At 46.2% G+C, this 24,147-nt stretch overlaps 1 protein-coding gene across 1 annotated transcript in view; it reads left to right on the forward strand.

Annotated features, from left to right (window-relative positions):
- ADAMTS3 (ADAM metallopeptidase with thrombospondin type 1 motif 3) overlaps positions 1-24,147 on the forward strand; it is a 51,821-nt gene that overhangs the window by 17,272 nt on the left and 10,402 nt on the right. Inside the window, exons 4-7 of the mRNA XM_033060714.1 lie at positions 1,398-1,554; positions 21,040-21,239; positions 23,325-23,408; positions 23,512-23,668. Coding sequence (XP_032916605.1) covers positions 1,398-1,554; positions 21,040-21,239; positions 23,325-23,408; positions 23,512-23,668 — 598 coding nt within the window. The remainder of the gene's footprint in view (positions 1-1,397; positions 1,555-21,039; positions 21,240-23,324; positions 23,409-23,511; positions 23,669-24,147) is intronic.

The following is a 24,147-nucleotide window of genomic DNA, read 5'->3' on the forward strand; positions in this document are numbered from 1 at the left end:
TCACCTGGGAATTAACTGCCTCACCCATACTGCAAACCGCTAGAAAATGGGGCATTTGACTTCCTAAAATACTTTTGGAAATCCCACCCGTAATGTTTAATACTGAAGGTAAATGTGGCCATTAATGGACACTTCACAGCTCTCCATTGTGCTCCCTGAATGAAGGGCTCTTTCCTCTTTCTCTACAAACACTCCATGCATATTTATAGGGAATCATGTTCCCCCTTAAATGCTGTTGATTTTGGCTCAGGAAGTGATTCCTTAGTTTAACCTGCCCTTTTAGGTTATTTTCTCAAGGCTTTATATTGTTTCTTATTCCCTTATGCTTGTCTGCATCTTTTACATTTTGGGGGAAAAAAAAAGAAAAAAGGGTATTTTCCAGATTTTGTTTTATCCATGGGTTGTCCAATAAAGGATATAAGGTTTGGTGTTCTCTGGGAAGCCCTCCTAGCTGGGCTGCCTGGGTCAGACTGGGTTTGGCCTTGCTCCCACTTACCTTTTGTTGTGAGCTCCAGCAGCACTTGCTCTTGCATCTCTCCACCTCCCTCTGCTCACTCTGCACCATCTCTTCTGGATCCAGGGGGATGGGAAGAGCTGCAGGGGTGAAAGGAATTAATGTTAGATACAGATACTGGGGAGCAAGGTAGGTGCAGATGGGGTGCTGATTGGACCTTGGGCAGGTTCCTCCTGTGTTCTCCTCTGGGAGAAGTGAGTCTGTAAAAAAGGAGTTGATCAAATTCCCAGAGCCTCAGGGCTGAGATGGTGCTGGGAACAGGCAGGTTTGTTCCAGCCACGGTGCCCCAAAGGCTGCTTTTGGATTTTGGTGGTCCCCTTGTCTTCTCTTTTTCACAGAATCCTGAGGACAGCTCTGGAGAACTCCACAGTAGCACAGATTCCAACCTGCCTCCTCCAGTGGATGGAAATTTTGAATGTCATTAATTTAGAAGAAAAAAAGTAGTAAAATTAATAGCATTCCAAGATTGGAGGCTGCTTTCCTGGATTGCTCCATCAATATGCTTTTGTGGAAAAAAAAAAATTTCCACTGCATACTTTTTTCTTGAAAATCCACCACAGCCTTTTCTCCAGGGAGCCTTGAAAAATACGTGCTCCGAGCACCTCCCTGGACATCTCTGTGGCGGGGGGGAAGGAAGCACTGGGTTGGCACTGCAGTTTACAGGGAGGATTCACTTGAAAATGCATAACCTGCTTCTGCCATTCATTTGGAAAGCTTCAAGTTCTTTTTATTGGTGAAATTTCAGAGGGGAAATAAATATATGGGTCACAGTAGTATTCCAAGCACTTTGTTTCATCCCTCTTGGTATTTATTTTCAGAGCCTCAGGCTGGGTCTTTAGGCTCTAAAACGACATAATGGACGTGTTTTCTCTCTTCCTTCCAGGCTGGAATGATAAGAACTGATGAGGATGAATACTTCATTGAGCCTTTGGAGAGAGGGAAGCAGATGGAAGAGGAGAAGGGAAGGATCCACATGGTGTACAGGCGGTCGGCGGTGGCGCAGCGTCCCCCCGCCGAGCTCCCCGATGTCCACACTGAAGGTACAGTGCCCTTGCTGCTTGCACGACTATTCCAGGGACTCCTGCCCACAGAAGCTTTTGGAGGAGGCAGTACAACTCCTGTTTAAAGTCTGGGTCCTGTTTCTTTCTGAGTAGCAGTGAAATTGTGCCTTTTTTTGTTGTCCTTCTACGGGTTGCAGTGAAAGCAGTCTGAAGGCAGTTGTGTTGGTCACATCCAAGAATTCCCCTCTGCCTTGAAGACAGTGTGGTTGGTCCATCTGAGAATAATTATGTCTGAAAATAATTATAATCATGTAGTTTAATCTGTTTGCTTGTGACTTTTGAGTATTATGCTAGCACAGGCTTCTCAGGGCTGTGGAGGAGTCACCGTCCCTGGAGGGATTTAAAAGGCACGTAGATGTGGCACTTGGGGACACGGGGTAGTGGTGGCCTTGGCAGTGCTTGGGGAATAGCTGAACTCGATCCTGGAGGGCTTTTCCAACCTGAAGATTCCATGACCAAGGTTAAACCAAGGTGGCCAGGCTTGTGGAGCCTGAGGAAATGTTTGCAGTGGTTGAGTTGTCTCTGTATGTGCTGCACATCGATGCCATGGAAATGTTCCTCTTTCTTCTCTGTCCTTGCTCCCCCACCACTGTGCTTGGGCTCGAGGCAGAGATGCAGAGTATGGTCTGCTCATGCTTTGGGAGTCCAGCCAGCACACACAGGAATCCAAATTTTCAGTAACAGATGACAAATGACTCAACAAAACAGCCCTTAAGATAAAAAAGGATTTAAAATTGTTGTTGTCCATGAAACTGTAACAAAACAGAGTGACAGCCTTTCTGTGACTCAGGCAGTGACACAGGACACTCTGTGTCATGTTTTCCTTACAAAAAGGCAGTTTTCCTGAGAGGAGGGCTTCCAGCTCTGGCTGTATGGAAGGAGCCTGCAGTCTGACAGGACATGTGGTATTCCTGCAGGATGTGACAGCGTTTGGGGATTGGTCGGACATTGCTCAAACAATCGGGCAGAATGAGCGTAGGAGTTGTTGTAAGTGGAAAAGCTGCCATCCTGAGAGCAGGGATTTAGCAATGATCACAGAGCTGAGGATTCACAGGCATGTGGTTCACCCTGTTTCCTTTATGACTGTCTCTGATGCAGCTTCACTGAGCTGTCCTAAGTGGAAACCAGAAACCTGGAGTTCTGGGGAACATACTGGGATGCCCCAAGCTGCTGGATAGGGTGGGTTCACCCTTCCCACCCTGAAAGAGCACCCTGTGCTGATTTCTGTCTGTGGTATCCATGGCTCTGGACAGCCTCACTAGGGAGTGACAGTGGCAATTTGCATCTCTTGTTTTCGTGATTTCCTTTGTCTAGAGACTGGTTTCTTTAGAAACCTTACCTGAGACACTCAAGAAATCGGATTGGAAACCCTGCCCTATTCCTGTGGGGAATTTTTCTCTGTGTCTGTGCATACCTAGTGTAGGCCTCTTGAAGGATTCCTTCATTAATTACTGCCTTTTTATACCTTTGTCTTTTCAGTCATTTTGGTGTGAGTAGAATGTCTTGCATATAAATGGACCTGAATATTTGGGGTTTGTTTTGATACCAGGGAGTTGTAGATACTTTTGTATCTTTTATGCTCAGAAAGTGCCTCTGCTCTCAGTGATATCAGGGAAATGTGGATGATTTTCCGTATTTTGACAGGCTGTTGACAGAATTGACAATTTGTATGTCATGGATAAACTGTCTGCTGATTCAAAGGATCTTGTTTGACTGTATTCCTTGGAAGCTCTCTTTCTTCTGCTAGGTGAGGCCCTGCAGGGAAGCAGTAGGTCTTGACCACCAAACCTTAAAATCATGTAATTAACCAAAAATCCTACTTGGTGCTTGTGATGTGCATTGACAGGGTGTTTGCTGGTTTGAAGAGCTGAGCTCAGGGCAGTTCCCCTGGACAAAGGAAACTCTTCTGTGGGGTGGAAGGCAAGGCCTCCTGTGGGAATTCCCAGCTATTGAAAAACCACTTAAATGCAGTGGGATGTGACACTGGACATTTGCTTTTAAACATCTGGGATGAGCATCTGGTTAGGTCTGGTCTGGGAATCATATCACAGGGCAGGACAGTGTCTAGAGGTCTCCATGGGTGTAAATACACATGACAGTCTCCTGACAGCTTTTCCATGTCAGATTGCCCTGGGATGACATTTGTAAGCTCGACTTCCCCAGTCATTTAAGTCTTGATCCTAAAGACTGAACATCTGCGCTTCTCATTTGAGTTGGGTACTGCAGGTAGCGTTCATGTTGTGTTACTCCCAAGTAATGGCTCTTAAATCAAAAAATACTCAAGGGCAGAAGGAAACAAAGGCAAAGTCCCCATGTTGGGGCTGAAGGGTCTGAGGGACAGAGAGCAAATGAGCTGTGCAGACAGAACTGAATAAAATAGAACAGTTAAGAGGCTGTCATGTTAAAACATGATTTAAATAAATCCTTATGATTTTCCCACCAAAATAACTTTTTACTCAGGAATGGAAGGAAATGCTGTCAGGACAAACCTGAGTTTGGGAGGTTTTGGAAGTATAAAAATGTTATTATTCTTTCTGGGTGGGATGAAAAGGAGCTGCTCCTTGTTAGTAAGCTGAGAAACATCACTGAAATGTGTGATCATTACCTTACTCCTTGAAAGCGCTCAAGAGCTACAGAAACAGGCAAAGAACCTGTAGGATGTACAATCAAATTTGCACCTAGGAGGCCTTCTGTGCAAGTTCTGCTCAGGAGTGTGGTAAAATAAAACCCAAGCTACATTTCAGAAACATAAAAGCCTGATCCAAGTCCGATGGGGTCAGTGGGATCACTCAAACTGACATTGGTGGGGTGATGAGGCAGGGTTTGGATCATATGCTGTTTGAGCTGATAACTGAGTATTCGATTTACCTCTCCTCCTTTTTTGTTCCTTTATCATTTTTTCTGTGCATTTTTGTGTGGTAGAAGGATGACACCCAGCCCTGAGCTGAGCAGTTACACAGCGTGGTAATGTACTCAGAGCTTCGCTATTCCATCCTCCTCTTCACACCACAGTATTTCTTAAATGACAACCTATTCACCCAGCAAGCACTTGAGATGAAAGTATTTTTGTAATTACTTCCTAACAGTGGGAAACAAGGAGTAGGAGCCTTTATCTCCCAGCTTCCTTTCAGGATTTTCATTTTCCCCAAAGAACCCAAGTGCTTGTGTGTCTGATGGGGTTGCCATGGCGCTGGCGTCGAGTGTCTTTGTCCCAGGTGGGAAACATGTAGGAGGAAGAAATGATTTGGGAATTGCTCCTGGTTGCCTGGGAATGAAACCCTGGAGTAGAAGGTAGAAGAATGGGAAGACTATTGCCTGCTTGGGAGACCTCCCTGTGCACTTCCCCAGGCACATCAGTGGTTCTCAGGGACCTGGTCGTGCCGGAGGGTGTCTGAACCCTTTCTCAGCAGAATTTCTCATGACCTGTGTTCTGGTGGAGGATGTTTTTGATGCTGCACAGCCCACCACACAAGTTGGTGCTTCAGAACAATGGGGAGGATGGAAATTATTTCTGTGTAGACTCATTACAGCATCTCTGTTCAGTATGGACATTGTTATATAATCCCAGCGTGGTCTGGGTTGGAAAGGACCTTAAGGATCCTCTTGCTCCACCCCCTGCTATGGGCAGGGACACCTTCCACTACCCCAGATTGCTTCAAGGCCCATCCAACCTGCCTTGGACACTTCCAGAGATGGGGCAGCTTCTTTGGGCAGCCTCTGCCAGGGCCTCACAACCCTCACAGAGAAGAATTTCTTCCTGATAGCCGGTCAAAAGTCTCCCTCCAGCTCTCTTGTGGAGAAAGGGCCACCAAAAACCTGTACTGATGGCAATAACCTGCATTGTCTGAGGACAGCCTGTTCTTTGGCCAGTGCTTCTGGAGCTTTTGCTTTTAATTTAACCTTCTTCTCTTAAACTGAAACTTAAGTGGATTCTCTGAAGTTCTTCACTGAATACAGTTTGTGGGATTGAGCTTTTTTATTTTTTTTCAGGTAACAGTTTTTGCTTAAGGAAAAGGAAGAGCGCAGTATGGTATAAAAGAAAAGGAGTGTTGGTGATGGGTGCATAGGAAGCAAAGGGAAACACAGACTTTATAGTGAGGAAAAGCTTACAATTCTTTTTTCAAGACAAAAACTTGAGCAGGAGTGGGTCAGAAGGTGCTGTGAAGTGACTGATGTGCTCTGTCTGTGTCGGGGAGGTTGTGCCTGGTGATGGGAGCAGGAACATCCATCTGCTTAAGTCATCTTCTATTCTTGGCAATAACAAAGGAAAATTATTTTTAAATAAAAGCAAGAATAAAGGCTTCATTCCAACTGCAGGCACCCAGCGCCAGAGTAGTAAAACACACAGAAAAATCTGTATGAAGGGAAAATTGAAAAAATGGAGACAGGTCAGTACATTCAGCTTGTGGCCATTCCAAGGCTCATACTGTTTTCCAATAAAAACTCCCTGTGCCCCCAAATTGCATAGGAAGAAGAAAACTTTCAATAAACAGTGGTGCTAACAGACAGGTGAGGTTTTTAAATATTGTGTAAGCAGCTGGTCCTGTGTGAGGGAGCCTGTTTGGTTTAGAGATGACACTCTCAAAGTAATCTGGGAGAGACATGCCAAGGTGAGGATCACCCTTGGGTGATCCATGTAACACTGAGGTCCCTGGCCTGGATGTGAAGTGACTGATTTCTGCTGCTGAGTTCGATCAGAAAGGTGTGCATGAGATGGTTAAAAGTGCTTTTTATGGGCCAGGACATATGTACCAGGATGGCACTCTGAGAATATGGGAATGAGAATGAGAAGAGCTGCCTTTTCAGGGGGAGTTTGTGAATTAGAGGTCAGGAACCAGAGGAAATGAATCTTCCCACAGCTTGCGGGGGCTGAGGCTTGTTCATGTGTTTCACATCCTACAAATTTAGGACTGAAATGAGAGCACTGAGAGACTTTCACTGGGAGCAAAGAGCCTTGTTTCATCAGTCTGTGTTCTGCAGCAGGCTTGGGATGGGAAAGTGAACTAAAACATAGCAGTTTGTGTCATAACACAAAAGAGTAATTTCTATACCACATGACTCTTGCTGGACTTTCTCTTCCTGAATTTTCTGCAAGTTGTAGTGTTTCTGCCCTCTGTGAGACTCCTGGTTCTTAATGGGTTTGATGCTCAATAAATTTATAGGAAGATTCTAGAAACAGCTTAAGAATCCAAACTGAGGGCAATTTAATTCATTTATGTCTTTGAAAATACCTGGATGAGATGTTGATAATCTGTGGTTTATGACAGAGAAAGAAAATGCATCTGGTGTGTTTTGAAGGAGCACTTTGGGTGCCATGCTCCTGCTTTTGGTGGGGTCCATGTGGGGTAATTCTTGCTGTTCCCCGTGTGTTACACCAAGATGTGCCAGAGCTCACTACACCCTTCCCTTTATCCCTTCAAAACATGGTGCAGATGATGAGTGCCCTTATCTGGTTTGTGGGATGACACAGAACTGGAGCTGACAGGAACGCGGATGGAAATTCCTGATGTGAGAACATCGGCCTCGTACTTCACACTCCCAGGGGACTGAGTTTCTTCAGATCCATTGCTGGGTTACACAAGTGCATAAATCTTTCCAAAATGCAATAGTAAAACACTGCAGAGTAACAGCATGACCCAGCTGTTGTTTGCTAAGAAAACAGGTTTGTTTTTTTTCCAGAATACCTTGCCTAATCATTCTTTGGAGTATTCCAATGACATGGGACAGGACCAGCCAGATAATTAGGGCTCTGGAGGTTATTAAAAGTTGCACAAGTCTGAGTCTGCAGTTAGAGTTGGAAAGGAGGGAATTGCTGTCTCAGTGAATCTGCCTTCTCACGTGTGGGGATGGGGAGAGGCTGACCTGTGGGAAACCTGGTTTGGATCCCATCACATCCCACGTGGTTTGGGAAGAGAACCCAGGGAGGGATGAAGAGCTTGGCTGGCTTGTACTTCAGGAGTAGCCAAGGGAAGCGTTTTGTTGGTGTGTCTTCCTTTGCAGGGCCTATTTCTGAACATTCCCTGGAAAAGTTTGAGGATCTATCCATAGGAACCTTGCTCTTATGTCTCCTTGGGCATTTTACCTCTCCCCCCAGGTAACAAGCAGGCTGCTGCCTCCCAGCAGTTAGTGACATGCCTGCAGGGAATAGGTCTGTCCTTCCCATTGTTCCTGGCAACAGGCTCTGTCCATCAGGTGGCCAGAAGTGATAGATTTTCCTTCTTCTCCTGTATTTCTGCATAGGATGCCTAATAGGGACCTGGATATCCAGAGAAAACTGGATTAGACATTGGCATCCTCCATGGAGGACAGGGAGTGGTGGTTGTGAGTGTGTGTGGAAACACACACTTGGTTAGCTAGTGCTGTCTTTTTATATGAAATCACAATCCTGTAGCCATAAATGCAAAATCTGGATCACAGAGTTTGGGTGACAATTTGCTTGTGTTCTACACAATTAATCCTGTAGACATCACTGATTATTGCAAACTAGAATAAAAACTTCCAAATACAGTGATCATCCTGTGCAAAATCCTAGTGATGTCTAAAATCTTTCAGGTAATGAATTTTCAACTGCTGCAGGGTTAAACAGAGCGTAAACTGAGCTTTTTTAGTCTCTTCTGGGAACAGTAACAGGTGATGCAAGGCCATCCAAGGAGCTCTGTGCTTTCTTAATGGAGAGCTCTGCTCTGCCTTTCCAGTTCTCCTCAGAACACAAAGTTACAATTTCCAGGAGGAGTAGTAGTTGTGCTTCTCTCTCCTTGACAATAAATTTCTTAGAGGTATTAAAGAAGTAGTAGTAACTCTGTTAAGTATTTACCTAAGTCACATGGTGGGACAGTCAGTGATGGGTCTGTGTTTGCCCTTGAGGATCCAAGTAAACCTCTGGGGCTGAAGGGTTTGGATGTGTTTCCTCCATTTCATGTCAAAGTTTATGCTGTGATGGTTTACCAGTTTAGTATGTCCCCTGTTCCCTCCTGCCCAGGCTCTCTGCACTGTGCTTCCAAGAGCTTTGGAGTGGTACTGTGAGATTTGGGGAGGTCCCTGCAAGCAGAGGGAACCTTTGTGGGTCTGGGGATTTCTGCAGTCTGCACCACTGCCAGAGGGCAGGGTTAGATGGGACACTGGGAGGAAATTCTTCCCTGTGGGCCAGAAAATAATTTATTACCTGGTTTATTTTCTTTTTGGATGCTCAGTTCTGATCAACTGGCAGTGAGCATCCAACAACCATGTAATTAATTTTGGGAACTGTTTTAAATAGTTTGTCCTGAACAGTCCTTGAAAATGCATATCCCTGGGTTCTGTTCAGGTTCTTCCCTAGCCAACTCCATGGTTTTTTTATTCCTGATCACAAGTGAATTTGCAAACAGATGCATTTGAGCCTTCTCTTTGGTATTTTAATGGTATTTTTCAATTTGCTTTTACGGGGTTGACTCTTGATTTATTTCAAGCCCCTTTTCTTAATCAGAGTTTTCTCTGCCAAGAATAAGAAACAATATAGTTGCATTACTTCCAGCACTTCAAAGCTTCCAAGTTTCTGGTGCTGAGAACATTTACTACTAGAAGTAAAAATCAGTCCTCCTTTAGTTAACAGTGCTCTTTAGTAGAGAACACAAGGGGAGATAAATCAATTAAAAGTATCTGCTCTTTGAGGGCTCACTGTGCCGTGTTGTGGGGTTGATCAGACACTTGGTTTAATTGGAGGAAGGCTGATGGAGTTCTGACCTGCTCAGATGTGCTCCATTTGCTCTTTGTCAAACATGCTCTTTTTTTTCCCTTTTGCTGGCGAGACAGGATCATCATTCATATTTATTTTTTTACATCTGAGGTTTGTCAGGCTGCTTGGAAAAACGGGACAATGAAAGCCATCTGGGCATCCCATCCACTTCCATTTGGAAACATCTGCATCGTTATTGGGAACAGCTCACCAGCCCTGCGCTGAGCAGATGTGTTCTCTTTGCATCTCCAGCTCACTTAGAATTTCTGATAGTGAGAGAAATTCGATAGGCACTTATCCCCAAATGCCTGCTGCTTGATCTGGCCCTCTCATAGCACTTATTGGGGAAGTTTGTTCCCATGTAAGAAGAAACCTGTGGCGTTTGAGGGAGGAAGCGATGGAGAACAGCCAGCAATGTCTCCTGCAGGTCATTCCATGTCTGTATCTGTAGGATTTACAGCTGAGCACTTGTATTCCTGAGCCCTTGCCACGCAGGTTGAATCACAGCTGTTCATCAGATGTGAGGCTCCATGGAAATCCAGACTCCTCTGCCTCCAGCTGCCCTGTCTCCCTTCTTAAAGCCTTAAGGAATTAGACTTTAAATTTCATTAAAGAGAGAGAACTCCCTGCGTGGAATTTGACATCCCTTTTCTGAACCTCACAGGTGATGGCACAGTGTACAGGTGTTCCAGCTGCCAGTAACTCCACAAAACTCTGTTTTGCAGTCCCTGTACAAGTTTCCAATGAGAGTGGTGAGACACAGGTAAAATATTGTGTCTGCAATGCCAGGGAAACTGAGGCAGAAGCTGGAAAGCCAGGGAGAAACTGGAAAGCTGTGCTGCTGGACAGTGAGTTCCTTCAGCTGCTTTTCTGTGGAAGAGCAGAACTGGACAACCAAGAGCATCTGTGAAACCTTTTAGGTACTTGGGACACATTCAGCTGCTTTCAGCATCTTCTGTGAAGGTTTGTTTGGGATGGTGATAACGTTTACAGCTTGAGTGGGGTATTCAAAGGCACTGCAGGTTATTGCCCCAGCTAGAAGTGGATGAGTTGATGCCCACAGTTGGGAAGTGGCTGTTCCACAGAGGCAGAGCTTCTATCCAAGTCACACTTCCCAAATCCCAAGCAGATACTCTCTCTTGCTAGTGACTTGGATGTTATTTGTTTTTCAGGATTTTCAGGTCAGCAGTGTAGTGATCTTTGTGCTCAGCTGGGTTTTTGAGGCTGTTGTGGGACACCCCCTTCCTCTGTGGATGTGGTATCTGGGTAGAATGGCCTTGTGCATATTTTTGCTGGTATCTTGGACACTCTCGTGGTCCATGGACTGTTGGGAAATAGCTTGGGCTTCGACACATTTGTTGCTCTTGGAATGCTGACTTACAGTGCATTCATGGAAAAAAAAAGCAGGAGCCCGAGTTCAACAGCATTCAGTGACAGTTTATAGTTGGAGCTTTTCCTTTATATTTATGCCAGTGGAATTTTGAGAAATGGCTGAAATTCCATGTGGCGAGAAAGAGAGCCTTATTATCCGTGACTAATGCTTGGATACACTTTTTAAAGTTGATATTATTTGCTGCTGTGCCACTTCTGCTCTTCTGCTACATTGGTTGGTTCTGTTGTCTCCCAATTCTGAACAACCTTTCCCTCACCTTGGACTGCCACTCTCCCATCATTCCCACTGCCATCCTCCTTTGGGAGTTCAGCCATGGCCAGCACACTGTCAAATTGGGATCCAGAGCTGGGATAATCTCCCTTTGTGTTAGAGGCTGAATCCGAGATTTTTACATTTTTGGATGACAGGATCAAAACTCATACTCCTGATTGCTTTTGGTGCATAGGACTGTCTCTCTTGCTGCGTTTTCTGCATCACAATATTTGACTAAGCATTTCTTCTTTGTAATTCTAAGGCATTAAATTTACTGCTTAGCTTAAGAGGTCCTCTTCTGTGTCTAAACTGAGCACTTGGGCTGTTTTCCCTCCTTCTTCAGAGGAGAACTGTCTCCTTTTTGTCATATTTCTAGTCAGACCCATTGTATATTCAATGGAAAATTCTTCCTAAATCTTCTCCCCTCTCAGGTTCTTCTCCTTTTTATTATTACGCTTTTCCTCACTGTCTCTGTTAGCTTTCCACCAGACTGGAGGGCTCATTAAAGCAACACTGTGCAGGAAATGGAGAGAGGTGCAAGAATGGGACCCTGCTGGCCAAAGAGGGAAAGTTGGCAGCTCTCCTCTCACAGGAAAATTCCTTGGATTTGAGGAGCAGTTTCATTGAGAGAGTGCTACTGAAGGGGCATGAAATGCCTGGTGAAGTGTCATTCCACAAATAAATGGCATTTTGGATACTCACACATTGTCATGAGGTCTTAGCAATAATGCTCCAATCTGTTTGAAATCATTTGTGTGCAGGAGTTGGAAATAGATGTTTTATCTGAGCCCTCTTGAGTGTCAGGAGGGAGAAGGTGGGTTCTGGATAGAAATACTGACTCCCCATGGAAGGTGCTTCCAGCAGACCTCACCTCCCAGGGCAGACTGCAGGGATGAACCTTGCCCAAAAACTTCTCCTTAGTCACAGCTTTTTCGAGAGAAACAGTCCTTGAAAGAATGGTCTTTCAGGTCAGAGCAGGAGAATTTATGGGTATGACTCTGTGCTGTTTTGGATGGGATTGGGATGGGGAAAAGGAGAGGGGAATGATCAAAATATCCTGTGTGGAAACAGCGCGAGTTAGATTCATAACACATCTGTGCGAGGTGCAGGCGAGCCTGGCGCGCTCGTAGGAATTTGGTGAGCTGGAAAGGAATGAAAAGTGCCTCGTTGTGGAAGAGTCTATATGAAGTGGGGTGGATCCATAATGAAAAAATTCTGTGTCTGTTTCTGAGGACTGGTGTTTGGGCCTTGCAGAAAACTCTTCCTCCTCCAAATTGCCACCACAGAGTGTAGATGGGACTCTCATGTTTGCACACCAGTTCTGTGGTGTGACAGTGAAAATCAACCCTCCTAGGCTGCCTGTTTGATGGGTTTTTTCACTAAAAATAGTGTGATGTCAGTGTGTCTAATGTCAGGCTGTGTGGTTTTTGTAAGTGCATCACAGTCCTTGTAATTATGGACAGAGCTGTGGGTAGATGAGGTTCTGCTCCGTAAGGAGTTGTGAGAATTGAGAGCTGGCTTTTGCTTCAGGACTGTTCTCTCCCTGTCAGCCCTTCCAGTGCTAAAACCCTCCCTTCCAGACAATGCTTGACTGGGAGACAGCAGAGGCTTAGACTGACTGACTGAAATCCTGTAATTTCACAAAATCTGCCTGTGTGACACTGAATATTATTTTTACACAAAGAATCAGAATTTGTCGGCCCAGCACAGCTAGCTGGAATATATTTATTAATATATAATCTCTCACTTTGTGTGTTTTTTTATTCCTCCAAAAAATTACTCCACAATCATTAATTCAGCCTGTTCTTGTGTACAAGTTAATTAAAAAATTAAGGGTTTCAGCTTGAGATAGGGTTGATGGGCAAACAAAACTCAGTGAAACTTTAGGTTTACATACCTTAATATCTACATATTGTCTTCCAGTCTCTGTGTCCAGGTGTAGGGTATGTGTGTGACAGGACTGAGCAGTCCTGGGTGGGAAGGAGCCCCTCCTGTGTGCAGACATGGCTCTGCTGCTGCCTGGCACTGGGCTGAGGCAGTGGGGGAGCCCTGCCTGGGGCCTGGCCAGTGTCACTGCAGGTGCAAGGCTCAGCAGAGGGCTGGGCTCCACAACCCAGCTGTTGGACTTTTCCTCTCAGAGGGCTGGAATCCACTTAGTGCCAACTGAGCAATTAAGGACAATTCTGCTTTCAGCTACATTACGGGCAAGGGGGAGGAAGACACTGGGAGGAAGTGACCCTTTGTCACACGTTTTGTGACTCACTGTCACTGGCAGGGCGTTTGAAGTCTCTTTGTCTCGCTAATATGGGCTGCATACTTTCCCACATTTTTTCCCAGTTATTCCTTTTATGTGAGTGATGACAGTGGATGCCATTCTCCTGTCTCCTTTGAGCACTGGTCCCAGCAGGAGCCATGGGATAGCTGAGTCTGCCCGTGGTGTTCACATCCTTGCTTTCCACCTGTGCAAGGGAATCACACTGAGGGTGTTGAAGAATAATTTTGCCTTCTATACCTGTAAAGAGGTTCGTTCAGTTTAGAATGGAACCAGACCCAGCTATTCTTCCTGTTCTGTGCCTTCTGTGAGAGGTGGAAAGAAGTGGCTTTAGGATCAGTAAATTCAGAACTCTCCTTTGATTTCTTTATGTGCAAAACTTCTGGCTTTGGCACCTGGACAGGGCTTCATCTCTTCCCTCCTCCATTTCTCATTTGGCCTTTTAGACTTCAGGTGTCAGATGGTTGGACTTGAGACTCTTTAAGGTCCTTCCCAGCCCTAACAATTCTGTGATTCTGTGTCTCGTTGTAACAGGTCACATGTTCGCTCCAGCCGGTGACCTCTAGATGGATTATCCAGATTCCAGAGCTCCATCTCACAGACAGGCCAGGGGAGGGCTGCCAAGGCAGCAGGCAGGACCCAGATCCCAGTGTTAACAGGTCCTTAATTTGTTGTGCTAGTGGTCTGCACTGTCTCTCAGAGCTTCAGGAGAACTTGGAGCAAGTCAGTGAGAAGCGTGTTTGTGTCTCTCTCATTTACAAGAAAAAACATAAGTGCCTTGTTGCTTTTTCCACTGTTGCCACCACAGTGTCCTTCAGCATTTTTGTAGTAGCAGGTTGCTGTGCCCCACCTTGTCACCACTGGCATTCTTCCCTTGGATTTTCACAGTGTGTTTTCACTGCTGGTCCTCGCTCTGATGGAAAAGCTTAGCTGCCTCAGCTGCTCGTGGCTCTGCTCTCCAGCTGGACAGCAGTTCTGGCTGTCCAGAAGAGCCCTTCAGACAAGCTCTTTGGCTTCTCCACAGGCAGGAGGAAGCAAATCTGTCCTGGAAAAGGGCAAAGATTCTTTCCTGAGGTTTCCCCTTGCATGGATCACCACAGATGGTGGGAGAGCTTTCCCCTGCACATGGATCAGAGTGGCAGGCCTGTGATGTGAGGATTTTACATCCTTTGTGGGGCTGGTCCAGAGCACACATAGAGGATGTTTAGGTGAAGTGTTAAATTGTGCTCTGGGGGCTTGTACAAGTCCTTCCTCAGCAGCTGTCAAGCTCCCAAGGGCTGGGGAGGATGGGGTGTCTGTGTGCTGTGTGAGCAAGGCACAGCTCCCTGCTGGGAATAATCCCCTTCTAAGGGAGCCAGGCTCTGTCCCCAAGTCCTGCTGTTGTGTCTGGACAGTGTAGGAGGCTTTGCTGACTTCCAGAGGCTTAGGGCAGATAAAGGAGTGATCAGAGGGTAATTGCTGTTGACAGTGGGCAGTGGGCTGCTTGCTGATGAGAAGGGCTGTGGCTGGGCCTGCAGAGGATCACCAGCCAGGCTGTGTCCCCTTGCACGGTTCCTGTGGCAGTGAAAGGTCCTGCATGTTTGGGAGCACATTCCTTACAGGGCTTTTAAAAATAAGCAGCTGTGTGTAAACACAGCCTCCCCCTTTATCCCAAAGAAATGAGCAACCCAAGGAGTAGTTAGTGCCCTCGCTGTGGAAACTGCTCCCATTTGCCCCATTTTTTCCCCCTGAAAATTCATTTGCTGTCATTTCCCTGGAAGCTCTGGCTGCCCCACCCCTGGGAGTGTCCAAGGCCAGGTTGGTAGATGTTCCTGCCCATGGGGAGGCAGAAGGAGATGGGCTTCAAGCTCCCTTCCCACCCAAACCATTCCATGAAATAGGAAGCTTGGCTCTTGCTGTGCTTTCAACCAGCTGGCAGAAGCTGGGTCAGATGCCAAGGAGCAAGGAGTGAGAGAATTTTAAGGCCTTGCAATAATGACTTAGTTAATGAGCACTGGGGGGACTGCATCTCTGCCAAAGCAACTTCCTCGAGCGCTGGAAGCTCACAGTAGTGTTCTGCTGCTGAAAGTACCTGCTTAAAGAGTTTAGAGCCTGGAATTCCTGTGAAGCCTGTTGGGATCTCGGGGAAGCTGCCCAAAAAGGCAGACTGCTCAGGCCAACCAGCATTTCTTCTTCCAGTAAGTTCTGAATTAGCAAATAAATTATGAATGCAACCTATGCTTTCAGTATGTAGTGGGTGCCCCCCTTTCCTGATTGCTCTGTGTTTTTACAGTGCATTATTCCAGTTAGGAATCCAGAGATGCTTTAAGAGTACTCCTTTGAGAGGTAAAAATTATTTTTGGGTTTATGCAATGATCCATGAAGGCATGAGTGCTTTTAAGGATGTTAATGCAGAGCTCTCTCGTGTTCCTGGGTGAGTGTCTGACTTGGAAAGCCATGGATTCGGTGCTGTTAAGAGCTGGAAACTTTGGGAGCCAAGCCTGGCCACTCTGAGCTGTAAAACCAAGCCCTCCCATGCCCAAGGTGGGTTTGGTTCCAGCATCCCAGGTACCAGGTGTGCACCTCAGCAGTGGGCCAGGCTGCACTTTGTCACTGAGTTACTTTTTCTCATCTGCAAACCAAATCTCAGAGTCTCTATAGATGCTTTTTCCATCCTTCTGGACATTGATACAGATTATGATTTTGCAAAACAGGACTTTTTTCCTTTTATTTATCATCTTTTTTTTTATATTTAACACCTTTTATGTTTAAAGGGCATCATTGATATTGAATTGAAGAACTTGGTGTGGTCTAAAGTGGCAAAGGGATGGCTTTGCTTGGTTTACTGTGTCCAATATGTGACCCACAGGCTTCTACATATCCTCTGTTTGTATGTGAGCACCTGCAGAAGGAGTTTCTCAGGTCTCCCTAAAATGCCAGACCCAAATGCTCGAGTCTTCCTCACATGTCTAAAAAAAATCTGGCCTTTATCCAACAGAATGTTCTCCTGGGATGGAAGTAGAAAAATTCAGTTTATTACTATTAAAGTCTGAGCTACATGTGTGAGTTGCTAAACTGAAGGAAGAATGACAGCTTGTAAGAAAGTCTTGGTAAAAGACCTGGAATTGTCAAGAGACTATTTTTAATACATTTTCATACTTCAAAATTCAGGGTCAAAACCAGACTCCAACCCTACCCATAAATAAGTTTTTTAATGACATGTAGTAAATATATATTTTTAACCTGTTCTAAAAAAAATTTCCACAAACAAAACTAACCACCAAATCACCTGTACCTCCAAAGAAAAATTATGATGGAATTCTTGCTATATATATATAGAGAGAGAGAACCAAATAATTAAAGAAATGGGGTATGAGAGGATTTCTTGCTACTAGGAAAGCAGGAATTCCAGGAGACATGGTTTGCAGTTGTAGGATCACTACCTGTTGGCTAAGTTGGCTGTTAGGGCTGAACTCCAGCTAAAAATAAGGTGCAGAGCAGATGAGCCAGGGCAAGGCCGGGTGAGTCCTGAGGCCGTGCTAAGCCAGCGCAGAGCTGTGATCTGGTATTAGTGGTGGCCAGGCAAGGAGCTGGCACCTCCGTGGGCTGTGCAGAGAGCAGCCTCTGTGGCTTCTCCTCTGCTTGTCCAGTGCCCTCCCTCCCTCAGCTTTTCCTTGTTAGAGGGCAATATCTTTGATCTGCAGACCTAAAAGCACTTTCACCATGAATCAGGTGAGTGCAGAGCTGTTGCAGACTGTCCAGGGAGTGTGTCAGCCGTGCTCTCCAGCACTGAGAACTCTGGAACAGGCTGGCATTCCTCTTTGCTGTTTGTTTCTGGTCATGGGATGGAAAAAGAACAGTTAATAGTTGACCTAAATTCAGGCCCATTTAATTATAGTTTCCTTGAGTTCTGGCTTTGTTCTGTGTGTGTTTGCTGCCAGGTAAGGATAACCTGCACTCCTAGAAAGCCTCATGCCAGGGAGGGAAGTGATGACAAGAAAATTACAGGGTAAAATTCCAGCCTTTTCTGTTGGAAAAGTTTATCCTAGGTTGGCTCTGAACATAATTCAAATACATAGAGGGTTATGCATTTCTACGTGGCTCCCTGAGCGTGCTGCTGGCATGGAGCCCTGGTGTAAGTGAGGGCTGAGAGCTGTTCTCACTGATGGTGCATGGAAGGGAAGAGCCTTCCCGTGATGTCAGCACAAGGAATACAGTGCAGGAAATCTTCCATCCTTCCCAGAAGCACTCTGCAGCTGGAACTGCTCAGGTACCAGAGAAGCACATATTTCATGGAAGCAGTCGGCACTTCAGAATGTTTCCTTTGCTCTTTTAAGTGTAAGAACAAAGTGAGATGGGGTCTGTGTTTGTGGCCCAGGGAGTTCATGCATTTCGTGACTAATCCTGCAGCCTCCAGATTCAGAAGAGAACATAAACAGAGGTAATTCTCTGAGCTTAATCATCTCAGGAGGTCTGTGAAGTCACAAGAAGTTTTCTCTCTGTTTTCTTCATTCCTTAGTGTGGTGAAACTTGAGAAAGTGGAGCTGTGTCTGAACCTGGTTGCTGTTTCCATGAGGAGATATTTTAGTGTCTTTGTCCTCTGCTAACACCTCCTCTGACACCTTCACAAGAGGTGACACCACTTGGGATGTTATCTGCCATATCCCAAGACTCACAGGTGCAGCAGCACTTCCATCCTCACGTGGTGGATGACATTCAGGTGATGGGTGAGCAGTTGGATTCAGTGGTCAGAAAAGTCTTTTCTAACCCTGTGACTCCGTCTTGGGGGCTGTTCTGAGTTCTTCTGGTTTGGTTTTTGTTAATGCTCGAGTGATTTGTTCCATCTGCCCTGAGGGAAATGTTAGACCCAATGTTCTCTTTTGTGTAACTGCGCTGTGTTTCTGCAGCAGCAGAGCTGGCTTGCTCTGTGTTATCAAAAGTTCATAGATAATATTTATTTATTGTGAAATATCCCAGAGAGACACTCTGCAGGGGCTTCTGGAAGCACTTCATGGCTATAACCTTGAGCATACAGTGAAACATCAAGTAAAACTCTGTGTTTTTATGGCCAGCTGGCTCAGTTGGGGTTGCTGCAGAGACAAACTTTTCCCTCAGCCCCCAAAACAAACAAGCAGAAGTTTTGGCAGCAGTTAAGCAAACAACAAACTCTCCTACAGAGACAGTGACAATATTAAGGATCCAAATCGTGGACTCAAGACTGCAGGTCCCAGTGTCAGTGCTCCACATGGGAAGGGGGTTTGGGGCAGGGACTTCAGGACAGAACACATTCTTTTCATGCCACAAAACTGTTGTGGTGTAGTGGTAGAAAGTCATTTGGTGCTTCTGGAGTGCAAGGCAATTTCAGGCAATTCTTCAAGAAAAGATAAGGGAGAATGTGTAACGTGCCAGGGTTTTGTTTTTTAAGGACCTAATAAATCAAAGCACACGAGGTCAGCACATCCCAGAGCCTAATGAGAACATCCTGTCATCATATCTTAGCCCTGGCGACCTGGGTGGTTTCTGTTGCTCATCCCTCACAATTAGGCAGCACCAGCAGCGCCACAAAAACGTTGTGTGTGCGCAGTTGGTGTGGAAATCAGTGAGAATTATGTTGGAACTGTTTGGAATGTGCGTTTGAACCCAGTGATTCTTTTTTTCTTCGCTGGTTTTTCAAGAGGCACACTTCAAAATAAGGCTCAGGAGGCGGTGTCAGCATGGACTGGCCTAGTTTCCTTACTTTGAGAGTAGCAGAATGGAATTTTTCAGTAGCTGCAGAACACGTCTGTCCCTGGGGACGTTTTGTACATTAACACACTCTTTGGAAAGGGACTTAGGTTGATCTCAGTTGGTTCCGTACTGATTTCTCATTAGTTTAATTTTGAATTAGTGAAGGTGTGGATCTTCCCTAGGTACTTTTCCCAGCTGTATATTCAGAAAAAGGCTAAATTAGGCAATTGAGCAAGTGAACATACAGGAGGAACATGGATGGATGGATGGATGGTGTATATGCATACATATTTAGGGAATGCTTCTATCACTAGCACAGAATTCAGCCCATGTATTTTACAATATAAAATAAGAGGGTGAGAATCTCCCATGTGAGTGATGCTGAGGGTTCTCTTTAGGTACACATAGGGTTGGTTGATAACAGCATTGATGAAATTAGATTTGGGCAGATCACAGGTTTATTTAAGAGCAGGGAAAGGGCTGTAGTTCCATTGTTTTACAGTCACACTCTGGCACAAACACATGCTGTAACCCAGAATATCCATTTCTCTTGGCACAAGAGCATGGTAAGATTGGGATGTAAGTGATGCAGGTGACTAGCAAATTAAAAAAGGAAGAAGTAGCAAACCAGCTAATTCCAGAATGAGATTAGGATGGATTAGTCTGTCTCCCTCAAATCCCCAACCAGCCAGAGTGGTTCTGTGTATTTCTTCACCATTGCCTCATGTGTTACCTTTTTCCCAAGTAACAGGTGATCAGACAAGAGGAAATGGCTTCAAGATGTGCCAGGAAAGGTTTAGGTTGCACATTATGGAAAACTTCTTACAGAAAGGGTTGGCCAGCCCTGACACAGGCTGCCCAGGGCAGTGATAGATCTCCCATCCCTGGAGGGATTTAAAAGCTGTGTGGATGTGGCACTTGGGGACAGGGTTCAGTGGTGGCCTGGGCAGAGGTGGGAGAACAGTTGGACTCCATGGACTTGGATCCCATATGTTCTGTTAAGTGCAGACTGCATCCTCTGAGACACCGGTCAGCAGTACCTGTAACCTGGGACTGAGCCTGCCTCTGAAATCACTGAAGTGCTGCCTTATGGAAAGCACACAAGGGCCCAGATAAACCTCTCATGTGGTTTGGACAGGGCACAGCAGTTAGTGAGAGCACCCAGCCCGGTGTGGGAAGTTGGCGCCGCGGGCACCGCAGTGTGACAGCGTTCCAGCTGGGCTTCCCTTGGATGCTGCGCTTGGCAGCTCTGCCAGCTGGAGCGCTTTTGGAATTGGAGTGGGTGTGTGATTTTCCCACTGCTGTGCTGTCCTGGGGCTGGCATACTTGAGAGTGCCTGAAGACACAGGAAGGGTTGGTTTGTGGACTGGCAGCCTTGGCATTCATGAGTTCCAGCACAGAGGAGAAGGGCTGGAAGTTTGCCATCACAGGGGAAAGTGCCCTGATACGGTGTGAGTGGAAAGCAGGACTGTTCTCTCCTCTCTGGTTGCTCTGACTGGCTTTATGGAGCAGGGAGATCCCTGTATGTTTTTGGGAGGAGTGGGAGAGCAGGAGTGCTCCTGACTGTCACAGGGGCACAGGAACTGTAGCTCACAGCTCACTGTGTGCACCATGAGATGTTCCTCACTGATGTTCATTGCTCAGAGATTGTTGGAGTACTGGTGTAGATTTGGGAAGAGCCAAGCATCCTGCAGCTGTGAGGTTTTACCTGTCAAAAATCCCCGGGCATGTTTTGTTTTATGGCCCTAAGTGGAAGTAACAGCTTTGGATTCTGTGTATGGCATAAGAACCATGATAAATTACACACCTGTGTGGTTGAGTGAATTTATTTATTAGTTTTCTGGTGATTTCTCCCACCAACACGAGAATAATTTCTTCAGGGCTCCTGATATATATCCAGGTAAGTGGTGACTGCAGGTGAGGATGCTTTGTGGGAGGATGTTTCTGAAATGGAGCTGGAATCCCATTGGTCATATAATGGAATCACAGAATGTGTTGGGTTGGAAGAGACCTTACAGACCCTCCATTTCCGACACCTTCCACTAGACCAGGTGATCCCAAGCTGTCCTTGAGGCCTTGCAGGGATGGGGCAGGAGTCAGGGCTGCACTGATGGCAGGCTGTCCTTGCAGAGTCCCTCCTGGCTGGCCTCGGAGCGCTGCGTTCCCTGCACGGCCGCATCGAGCAGCAGCTCAACGAGACCCTGCGGCGCCGCCGCCACGCCGGAGACAACGACCACAACATCGAGGTGCTGCTGGGGGTGGACGACTCTGTGGTCCGGTTCCACGGCAAAGAGCACGTCCAGAACTACCTCCTGACCCTCATGAACATCGTGAGTATCCTGCACAGCACTGCGCTGCTTGTCTGCGAGCTGCAGCGGCTGCTGGCAGCTCTTGTGGGAGCACCAGGTGTGGGGAAAGTAGCAATGGGATCCTTCTGACTGCTGCTGGAGAAGCTTTTCTGGTTTCAAGATGTTCCTTTAATTCATCTTGTACACAGTAGCTTCCTAGGCCACATTCAAGGGTAACTCCAAGAATTTGGAAAAAGTTGAAAAATAGTAAGGAAAAAGGTAAACTTGGTCCTTTTCTAGTAATTCTGAGCTTCTCCCACAACACAGTTCTGGAGAAAAACTGGTTAGAGTATAAATATATAGAGGAAAAGAGGTTCTAAATCCTCAATGGCTCTCTGACAGAGCAGACCTTCTGGTAATACCAGTAGATCTGGCTTAGAAACTGAGGTTTTCCAGGAAAAAAACCAATCTCTTAAGGATGAAGATGAGGGACTAATTATTCCCATAATGATTCACATTGATAATGATTTTATGGAGGAATGATTCTTACATTTTTTACACTCTTTTTGTTCCTGGGGTAATGATTCCTTGGGTTGCCAGATCTTCTAAATTTGAGAACTTAGAATCTGAAAGGAAAAGAAAAAATTCCTGTATGAATTGAACCCAACCAACATGGTGTTTTTCCAGCACATCATTTAAAGAATAATTTCCTTTTTCCCACATACCTCTACATTACACATTATTGCAAAATGTTGTCTTTTTGGTGTTAAAGACTTTTCAGTGAGCAGCAGGGCTGATCCATGTCCCAGAGCACTTCCATGTTTTTTACATGGCTGTGGCTCCATCTGCTGGGAGCAGCTGTGGGGCTGAAGGCAGAGCGAGCTGACACCCTGCTGCCCAGAGCCAGCCAGAGGAGGAGATAAAATGGGGGTTATGGGAAATCCTGAAGCTTAAGGTCAACTCCAGGGTCCTTTTTGTATCCAGGGAAGTCACTCCTGTGTCTGGAAAACTCCACTGTTGTCCACTGGCACAAGGGAAATTGTGACCATTTATTCTGGCCCAGCCCTTTGTGGGAACAATGCTGTTGCATTAATGGGGGGAAAATAAGAGAGGAATAACTGACCTTTGGGATGATTGCTCCATGAGACAGGCAGCCTAAGCTCTGTGCTTATTCTCTGTGCTCATTCTCTGTCCCACTGCCCTGCTGACACTGCTCTCAGCTTCAGGGATTTCGGGTTTAAACCATGGGCTGAAATCCTCATGCCAGAGGCCACAGTCTGGACAACTCCCAGTGACCTTTTTCCCTGAGGGGAATTTCTGTTTAGCCTGACTGAAAAATAAAACAACCCTCTAACTCCTGCTCAAACCCACCAGCCTCTGAACAGGGGTGTTTATTTCTCACCAATTGCCCATAATATAATATTTATTTTGTTTTTAGGGGTATGAGGAGCTTCATTGAGGACCTGCAGATGTTTCACACACTGGTGCCAGGACATTTCTCACCTTCCCAGACACAGGGAAGGGCCTCAAGAAGGACAACTTTTGGCCCATCTGCATAATTTTGTTTTTCTAACTTCCTTTCCACAAAGCCTCTTTTTAGTACAGAAGTGACCGCAGAATTCAAACTGATCTTGGAAAAGTAGGGCAGCAGTCTAAGTTGCTCCTTAAAAAAATACCCTTCAAAACAAGAAGCACTGGAAGCATTCCAGGCCAGGCTGGACAAGGCTTGGAGCAACCTGGTCTTGTGGAAGGTGTTCCTGCCCATGGCAGAGGTGCAATGAGAGGAGCTTTAAGGTGCCTTCCAGCCCAAACCAGTCTGGGATTCTGTGATTTGCAGGGTTTGTACTTGCAGTCCTTTTCCCCAGTCCCTCTTTTCTTTGAGCCCTGCTCTATTAACCGTGGGAGGAGGATTGACACGTGCATCCCAAAGCTCCGTGTGAAGGAGGTGTGTGATGAGAGGAAGAGAATCTACACTCTTCACTGAGTGGAAATGATCCGAGACTTGAATCCTTTCTGTGGACTGTAGTGGTACAAGCACTTGAAAAAACACCTCTGAGACCTTGGAAGTTCCCTTGGTATCATCAGTGGGGTTTTTTTCTTTTTCATTTTTCCTCTTTTTCCCCTCAGGTGAACGAAATCTACCACGACGAGTCCCTGGGTGTCCACATCAACGTCGTGCTGGTCCGAATGATCATGTTGGGGTACGCGAAGGTGAGCGAGCCGCTCCTCCACCTTCACTGCTGGGCAGAAACCCCCAGTTTGCCTGCATCTGCTGCCAGGGGCAGCCTCTGGGTCTAACGTGCTGCCCTCTCAGTCCATCAGCCTGATCGAACGGGGGAACCCCTCGCGCAGCCTGGAGAACGTGTGCCGCTGGGCCTATCAGCAGCAGAAGTCGGACCCCAGCCACGCCGAGCACCACGACCATGCCATCTTCTTAACCAGGCAAGATTTTGGGCCCGCTGGTATGCAAGGTAATGCAGCTGACCCGGAGCTCAGCTCTGGGCTCGGTGTTTCTTGGCTGGCATCTGCCAGAAAAGAGGAAAAAATTGGGAATTGCGTTGCGAGCTCCTCGTCGTGTTCATGCCACAGGGTTTTTCACTAGCAAGGAGAGCTTGCCATGAGTCCTTGCCATTTATATCCAGCCATAGATTGAATTGCTTTCTTGAGAGTTGTAAATCAATACTTCTTAGCTCTCTACAAACTCCTGCATGCAGGGATCACTGGGAACCTCAGTGCACATGGCATTCCACTCCCCTTTATTTTATTGCATCTTTCACCATAGATTTCCATTTATAGACATCCCAGCCACTTTGACACCTGCATCCATCCTTGGGGCTCAGGGAACTAATGGCAATGGGCAGGAATTCCTGAAGTTTGGGATGTATCAGAGCAGGTGCCGGTCAGGATGAGGGGCCAGGCAGGCTGCCCTGGCCTTAGAGCAATGTTAGCT

The sequence above is a fragment of the Catharus ustulatus genome, chromosome 5 (genome assembly GCF_009819885.2).
Source record: "Catharus ustulatus isolate bCatUst1 chromosome 5, bCatUst1.pri.v2, whole genome shotgun sequence".
Classification (NCBI taxonomy): Eukaryota; Metazoa; Chordata; class Aves; order Passeriformes; family Turdidae; genus Catharus; species Catharus ustulatus.